An 8,581-nucleotide genomic window follows, 5' to 3' on the forward strand; every position below is an offset into this window, starting at 1 on the left:
CCTCATCACAAAACAAGGAAACAATCCCCTCCAAAAACCAATCCAGAGATTGACTTGGTTTATCATGAACTAAATAGAAATCTCATCCTGACAAGGGAAAGAAGAATATGAGTCAAAATTTTGGACAAACACATCAAATTTATCTTTCCAGTTCTTCAACCATAAATTCTCACCTGACAAATTCCTTCTCATTTTCTTCCACCACCGATGACTTTCTTTTCAAGTGTTCACTTTTCAGTTGAAAAAGAATTCAAACCCTATGCCAAGTAAAAACAGAAAAAACTAGAAGATATCAGAACATTTCGAAAAGCACTTTAATCTACATTGTACACATGCAATCATATCTTCGCACCTGGCTTTTTTTTCTTCTTTTGGTTCCAAACCAAGAACCACTCAATTCACTCTTTCCAATCTGAAATGGCTCAGATTCTCAACGTAGACAGTCCGAAAACAAGAAGAACAATTTAAAAACACCCCAAAATAAGCTTTTATTCACTTAAAATTATCATCCCAACATGTTATTTATTACAAAAAGAAAGTTTCTCTCAATTCATAATCCAAGCAGAAAAAAGTCAAGGGCAATTTAATAAAAGAAAAAAACAAGTGGGTATTCATCCTTCCACTGTTAACCCATAAACTCTCAATTCTTCTTTTGGTTCCACTACCAATGAACCTGTCAATTCACTTTTTCCAGTCTCAAATGGCTCAGACTTCTCAACCAAGACAGAGTGAAAACTAGAACAACTTAACAAAGACCTTCAACTAGCTTTTATTCATCCAAAATTAACGACTCAACATGTTTCTTCTTCCATTCCTTCCAGTACCATTCTATATTTGTTACAAAAGAAAAATTTTACTTTGAATTCATAATCTAACATCAAGAACAATTTAATTTAAAAACAAATGCGCATCCATCATTTTCACTAGTAAGCCGTAAACTCCCACCTGATGCGTTTCCACTTGATTTTCCTCTTCTTTCTCTTCTGCGACGGTCACATCCAAGGGTGATACAAACGGTTTATCCATATCGTATGCGTGGCTCAAAGGTATCCAATGCAGCCTATAGATCCTAGTTGACCCACCAATCTTTATAGTATCTCCCTCATTCAGCTCCACAGGAACACAAGATTCAATCTTTCTTTCTGATACCCACGTCCCATGTACTGCAATCCATCAAGTACCAAAAACCCTCCAATTAAAATCCAAATAAACACAAACGCATGAAAATTAAATGAAGAAATCACCAACTAACAATCAAGATTTTATATTACCAGACGATAAATCGATGACAGAGAGGTTCTGTGAAGAGGGTTTAGAGTGAATCTGGAGGTGAAATCTACTGATACTAGGGTGAGTCAACATGATGTGGCAATCTGGGTGTCGACCAACCATTAAGATTTCCTCCTCCTCCTCTTCATCGTCTTGAACTGAGTTTTCTTCATTTTCGACGGCCGTGATGGAGGGTGATGGTGGTGGTGGTGGTTTGTTGATGACGAAGATGTTCTTGAGAATGGCACCGTTCTTTATGACTGTAAAGACTGGGATTTTCCTCTCTTCAGGTTTGTTTTCAGCCATTTTAGGACTGAGATTTAGATCTTTCTTCAACTGTTAGAAGGAAAAAAAAGTGGAAAATGGTTAGGGCTTTGTAATTATTTGTAAGAGAATTTGGTTTATATAATTTGGAGAGTGAGTGTTAAATTGGGGGGATTTTCTTTTTCATTTTGAATCTTTGAAAAGGTGACCGTTGCAATTCTTGTTATAACGGCTTATTTTATTATTATTATTATTATTATACATTATACTACAGTACAAGGTTTTCGTTCCCCTGGCGGCTGGACCCAGAGATATTTTGTAATGCCTGATTCCCAGTTGCTTTATTTTTTTAACAATTATTATATCAATACAATTTATTTAAAGAAATAAAAATTATATATAGTATAAATTGATGTGACATAACATAATAATCATCATATTAAGTTTTATTATATCCATTAGATTGATGAATTGGATTAATGTTATTTTTTCTATCAATAATTACCATTTCAATTTCATAAATGTAATAATTTATAAAAAAAAAAAAAGCATATACATATATTCACAATTTTAAGGTTAAACATTTACTAAAACTCTGAAAAAAAAAAAAGAACTAAAAAAGAAAATTGCTCTTTAACTTATAAACTTGGAGTTGGACACAGAGAGATTAAACTAAAAAATTTTGATGGTACGAAGAGAAAATATATAAAACAGATTATATAGTGTTATAGTTGATTTTATTTCATATTTTGACATTACAGTTCTTAACACAGAAAATTAGGCAAGTTGATGAACGTTGGAAGGGGAGAACTGGACACTCTTCCTCCCAACTATTCATACTTAGAAAATTCGAAAGCAACTTAAATTTTGCCCCAGGGAATCTTGGTTCAAATACTATAATTCATTAGTCATTTTCTGATCATTAAGGTACAGAGTCACCTCCTATGCATCTTCAATCCTTCCAATGATCACTTAGTTTGTATGCCTTTGTTTAGATCCCCGTTTTCCTTCTCATCTGCCAATTTCCACAGGCAATCAGCTCCACATCTCCACACAAGACATACATGTGCATGCCTTTGAAGCAATCCAAGTCATCTGTACTTTTAGGTTCTGCTCCGCACATCAATTTGTACGGCATCATGACATAAATGAACCGCAAAATCATTAGTTTAAGAGAGCAACTGAATAGGAGTTCTATTGAACAACCATCAGACTTTGTATCATTGCTCTGCTCACTCTGAAAGATAAATCATGACTCAAGTAGTGAAATATGCTATGTCTAGTAATTTATACAAGTAAAATTCACAATTAGATCTATGAACTCATCTTATGGCTCATCAGCTCTATCTCTTCTCCTCTCTCTAGTTGCCATTTTCTCCCCATACCTCTTCAATATATCTGCTAAATCAACCAACCCCACCTCCCTTAATTTCTTCCCCACTTCCTCAAACATAGCCACACCTTCCTCATTAGAATAATAATGCAAAAATTTATTGTAGTCAAATCTAGGTACCTCAACACCTCTATTCATCACTCTCTCCACATACTTGGTAGCTTCTAATGACTTCCCTGCTTTCACTAAACCTCCAACAAAAATGGTGTCAAAATTCACCAATGGATCTACTCCTTTCCTCCCTCTCTTCCCCAAATGCCCCTGCAATAACATTATATAGGTATGCATTGTAGGCTCACACCCTCTCTTTATCATTTCTCTAAACACTTGTGTTGCTTCACTTGCCCTCCTCAACTTCAAAAGCCCCTTTATCAATCCATGATACACACTAATATCTGGTTTTTCAACAGCTCCAACAACTTTATAAGCCTCTCTAACTTTGCCCCTTGCTAAAAGCCCATAAATTACATATGACAATGTTAAATAATCAGCTTCAATCCCTCACATGAGAATTTCCTAAAACATCACATAAGCTTGAGAAATTTTTCCTCTTTTGCACATCCAATTGATCACAAGTCTATAAGTTGAGAGCCCCAACTCATCCATTCTCTTGACTCTCATCATCTGAAAAACCTTCATGGCCACCTCATATTTATTAATCCTGAAAAAAGTTTCTATCATTTTGTCAACCACATCAACACTTGAAATAAACCCTTCATCAACCATCAAGTTCCAAATCTTGGAAGCCTCAATCAAGTCACCCACATCACAAAACCCTTTAATCAACCACCCATAAGTAATCTCATTTGGCTTAATCCATTCATTCAACTTCAAAACCAAATACTTGGCCTCAACAACAAGTTTACTTGAACACAAAATCTCCACCACCTTATTTAACCTCTCCAAACTATAATCACACCCACAATCATTCATTATATGGAAAAAGTTCACACACTTTTTCAACTCCCTAACCTCAGCCAAAGTCTTTAATGCAATCTTAAAAGTCTTATCATTTACAAAAAGAAGCTGTCCCATCTCTTGCAAAACCTCCCAAAACAGATCAATATTTCTTGATTTACCTATTATGTCCACCATCTTGTTGAAGGTGATTGAGTTGTGAGTAAAATGTGGGTATGCCTTTTGAGTGTATTGAAAGAAGAGGTAAATGGGGCGCCAAAAAGGGGGAAGCTATTGCAGACTTGGAGGAAGAATTCGTGAGTAAGGTTGAAGTTGCAGGAGGAGAGGTTTGAGTGGAGGCGTGACTCAGGTGAATTTTGTTGTTGGTAAAGGACAGTGCAGACTCGAAGGAGGTGGGCTGGATTGACTGGGGAAGTGGTGGTGGAGTTGGAGAGGTGGGATGATTTGACTCTGTGGTGGTTAAGAGGCGGATGTGGAACATTTGATATTGAAGAAAGGTTGTTAATCGTTTAGAAAAATTCAAGTGTCTAATCAGCATTTTGATTTTTCAAAGAGAGAGAGCAAAGATCTCACATAAACATATGTAGTCTTGCAGGCATAGAGTCTTAAGTTGTAGCCAACCTGAATTTATGGAAACCTAAACTAACTGCATTTATATTTACAGCTGAAATGAATCTGAGTGAACTGAATGTTCATTCCAAAACAAAGTAAGTTGGGCTTGGTCTCATATTCTTCTTCTCTCTCATTCATCTGTAGTCTCTCACTATTCAACCTTTTCATCTGAAAATAAATAAATACTTGAGAAAAGAAGCATCACAGTTTCTTAGTGACTAAACAAAAGCCTGCAACTGAGAAGTTCAGATACAACGTTCCCTTAGGAAATAGGGTAAAAAGAAAAGGAGAAACAAAACCACATTTCAATGCTGTTGATAACCAAAATTGAAAGCGGGTGATTAGATAACTAGCAGTGCAATCACAAAAATAACGTTAATAGGATAAATTTCACAGGGCCAAGCACAATGAAAACAGCCATTCACACCTCCTACAAGATTAACAAACAATAAACAAAAATCTCAGAAAGCCCCATGAACACACATTGCTAAAAGGAATTTAGACAAGAAGTACAATTGAGGGGCCAAATTTTCCCATAAGGTTCAAGGAAAAAACAGAATTCATCTATAAGGGAAATCCCCATGAGTGACAAACTCCTCAAAGTGGCTAACAAAATTTTCTTTCTTTATTTTGTTAATTTCATTGAGAACTTTTATCAAACACTTAGTGGGCTTTAGCTTTTGACATACAAAATACAAATATAGATAACAAAATCAGAATATCTACCCAATTCTAAACAGAAGCTTGTAACCAACTTTATATATATATATAAAGTTGGTTACATATACATATATAAAGTGAAGGGAAAATAAGGAGCAAAACAGTAAATAAAAAGACTTAGAAACCGAGATAGTGAGATCTTTGAGAGATAAAGTTAAACACTATGAACCCAGAAATGAGAAAATCTAATCTCAGTAAAGCAGTATGAACCCAGAATATGATATTGAGTTTAAAAACTGAGCAATTATAGAATAACTAGGAGTTAAACCATCAACACAATGAAGAGTAGCTAAAACTAATCTATCCAGCATCATCGAAACATAAATTCCATCCTCATCACAACATAAACCCAGAAATACAAATGTCCTACAAATAAAAATAACTTGAGAAAACACTACATAAATGCTCGAATAAATTGAAACCTGAGGTTGGGTCTCCTCCTCTTTGATTGCATTTCTGATATGCTTCTCTACTTTCAAGTTTCACGTACAGGGTTTATAGTCGTGAACTTCATGTTTATGTGATATTCTTTATATACCCTTTCAGTAACATTACGTGTTAGTGAATTTTATATTTTTTACGTGATTGATATGTTGATGTTGTTTGCATTATTTTTTTAATTAATTAAATATTAAATTGATTAATAAACTATATATAAATCAATTGATAGTTAAACCTTTTTCACAACCTTTCTTTGATAAAATTAAAAATAAATTGATTTAAATTGATTAAGGGTATTTATGTCTTTTCATAAAACTATAATAAAACTGCAAACAATTACTATTGAAATGAACTTGTTAAGTACCGTGAATAAGTTGTTTTACTTACAATCATGATGCATGAAGGTATAAAGAATAATATTATACCAACAACTTTCTCTCACAACTCTCACAACTCTGAAGTGGTAGCTTATAATTAGTTAGTTCACAACAAATCTCACATAGGTCTCGCAAGAGACTCACTAATTAATTACAAACTAACCAATTGTAAGCTAACACGTCAAAGTTATAAGAAAAAGTTTGTAAGAGAGAGTTGTTGATGTAGTATTGCTCAGTTATTAAGCACATTCCAAGACAACACATCTTCTTTATGTAACTCATTCTCCTATTGAGTAGCTCATCCGTCACACACCAACAACTGAACAAACAATCAAAAGAATACTAAGCACCAATCAACCAATCCCTCCTTCAATAGTTACTCAACATGCCTAAAAGCCAACAAAAAACTCCAATCGTCATCACTAAAAATATAACATAATTTGCAACTGCTGATAAAACTGAGGAATGCTATAAGAACCTCAAAGCTACACTTCTCCAGTGCCACCATAACATCCAATCTAAACATCATAGCCACACCACCCAAGGATATCTTCATTTCTTTCAAATTTTTTAACCTAAGCTACACTGTATAAAACATTGCTCACAATTATAATACCGCAGAAACCTCTCATGCAGAGAAAAAATAGGAACTTAAATTACGTGCACATCAGTAGCTGGAAGCATCATTATCATTTGATTCAAAGGCAAGAAGTCCTGTCATCTCATCTCATCATCTTTCTATCTAAAGGAATACACAAGGACAACACTATATGTTGAGAATGTACAGGTCAATGGCAGCAAATCCTGATGCTGCAGCTAATGCTGCTGCAGTTTCAGTAGCAACATCTGATCTAGGAGAAGTTATGTTGACCTGAGAGAGTGGTTTCTTGTCGGTTATGCATTCAGACCTTTGCCAACATTTATGGTCCTTATCAGCATCACCAACCTGCAGGATGTATAAAAGAAAATTAAATGTGTTGATGCTTGATTTTGTCACCAACGACTCACACTTGCAAAATGTTAAGCAGACTTAGAAGTTATACGTGATATGGAAATGTATACCAAGAGAGTAAATAAAAGACAGTTTTAAAGTGGTTCGGATGCTCAAGAGTGATTCCTACGTCCATTGTAGTTGTGTTAATAGATTGTTACAATTAGGTCGCAAATAGTGAGCTGAGTTACAATCTAGAGAGAGAGAGAGAGAGAGAGAGAGTGTGTATGTGTGTGTGTGTGTGTGTGTGTGTGTGTGTGTGTGTGTTGGTTGTTTAGACTAAGATAAGCCAATCCCGTAAATGAGGGAGGAGCCCTCTATTTATAGTGGGAGGATTCAAGGTAATAATCATGAGCCTATAATACGGCAAGTGGGGTACAATTCCTAACCTGCTTCTTATTGGTTGTCTCCACGAGAGATATCCTTAAATTACGTAGGGCTTGGAGAGGTGGATGATTCCTAGCCACTCGTAAGCCTAACATTCACCTACTGCACTGACGAGAACCATACCTCTTCCGTCATTATGCAACGTGGCAACGTCTAGACGGCACAAATCCTCCCTGAATTCTGATTAGCTCTTGCTGACGAGAGTCCATGTTAGCCCTGACTTTTTAGGCATAACAAAAGCCCCCAGTTTTTAAGGTTTAAGGATTGAACCTTCAGAACTTCATGATTATGCCATGACTCGACTTGTCCCAAGTGACGTTTGGTCGAGCTGATCGAGCTACAAGGAGGTCGCAGCATATATCTTTAAGAATGGCATAAGCGACCTGAGGTGGCCTTCTCCCATAGGTTCAACGACCTGGGTCAGACCTTACTCAGTGCCATATCTACATGCTTTGAATCTCATCAGTAGCTTGCGACCTGAGAATACTTAGCACATTTTTACTGAAAGCAAGGAATCACATCGTCTTGAAACCAATACACGACGAAGAGTGTTTTACTCGAACGACCTCTTCAAATGTTATTCGTTGCGCTTGACAGCTAGTCTCGTCGATAAAATAATCTTTATTCTGACATACGTGTCGATTGCGCAATAAGTGCCAGCCATGCGCATTAAATGCAAATCATGCTGAAACAACATTCTCTTTTAGAGCATTAAATGCGGATGAGGGCACATTTAACATGGTGGAGATAACCGCGCTGATGCTTGGTTGCTCCAATGGAAGGAAGTGTCGATTGGCACTCATAAAGCATGACAGTTACTTCTTCTCAAGGATTAACGACACGTGGTCACAATCAATGGCAAGAAACGTATCCCGCCCAAGCGTCGCTTGCCTAGGGAAGCCAATTATCGTTTTACCCCTATAAAACCCCGGGCTTGCTTCAAGTTTTATCACAAAACTTATATTTTCAGAGAAAAAGCAACACTCTCACAAAATCAGTCTGCCTTTCTTCCAGTTGATGCGCACTCTCCGTTACGAGAGGAAGTTCATTCCCTGCAGCCAAGAGATAAGGAGGATTTCTCTTTCGTTTTCTTTTATTATTTTGCTGATTACTTGACTTTTGCGATAATGGTGGGTATGAACTGTCTGGTAAGTTTTTACGGTGTGTATTTCTAGACAATGGTAAGAAGAGGGCTTTTTCTTTCATAAA

The 8,581-nt window shown here is 36.1% G+C and overlaps 1 protein-coding gene and 1 pseudogene across 1 annotated transcript; both read right to left on the bottom strand.

The window, feature by feature from the left end:
- Positions 1 to 611: 611 nt before the first annotated feature.
- LOC116146439 (FHA domain-containing protein PS1-like) lies at positions 612 to 1,575 on the bottom strand. The gene is made up of 3 exons (XM_031431834.1): positions 1,272 to 1,575; positions 946 to 1,163; positions 612 to 710 (listed from the first exon to the last, which is right to left on the bottom strand). The coding sequence occupies exons 1-3, from the start codon at positions 1,573 to 1,575 to the stop codon at positions 612 to 614; spliced, it is 621 nt and encodes a 206-aa protein (XP_031287694.1).
- A 798-nt stretch (positions 1,576 to 2,373) lies between these two features.
- Positions 2,374 to 7,507, bottom strand: LOC116146440 (annotated as a pseudogene).
- Between the last annotated feature and the right edge of the window lie 1,074 nt (positions 7,508 to 8,581).

Source organism: Pistacia vera, unplaced genomic scaffold (genome assembly GCF_008641045.1).
Source record: "Pistacia vera cultivar Batoury unplaced genomic scaffold, PisVer_v2 Contig478, whole genome shotgun sequence".
Taxonomy (NCBI): Eukaryota; Viridiplantae; Streptophyta; class Magnoliopsida; order Sapindales; family Anacardiaceae; genus Pistacia; species Pistacia vera.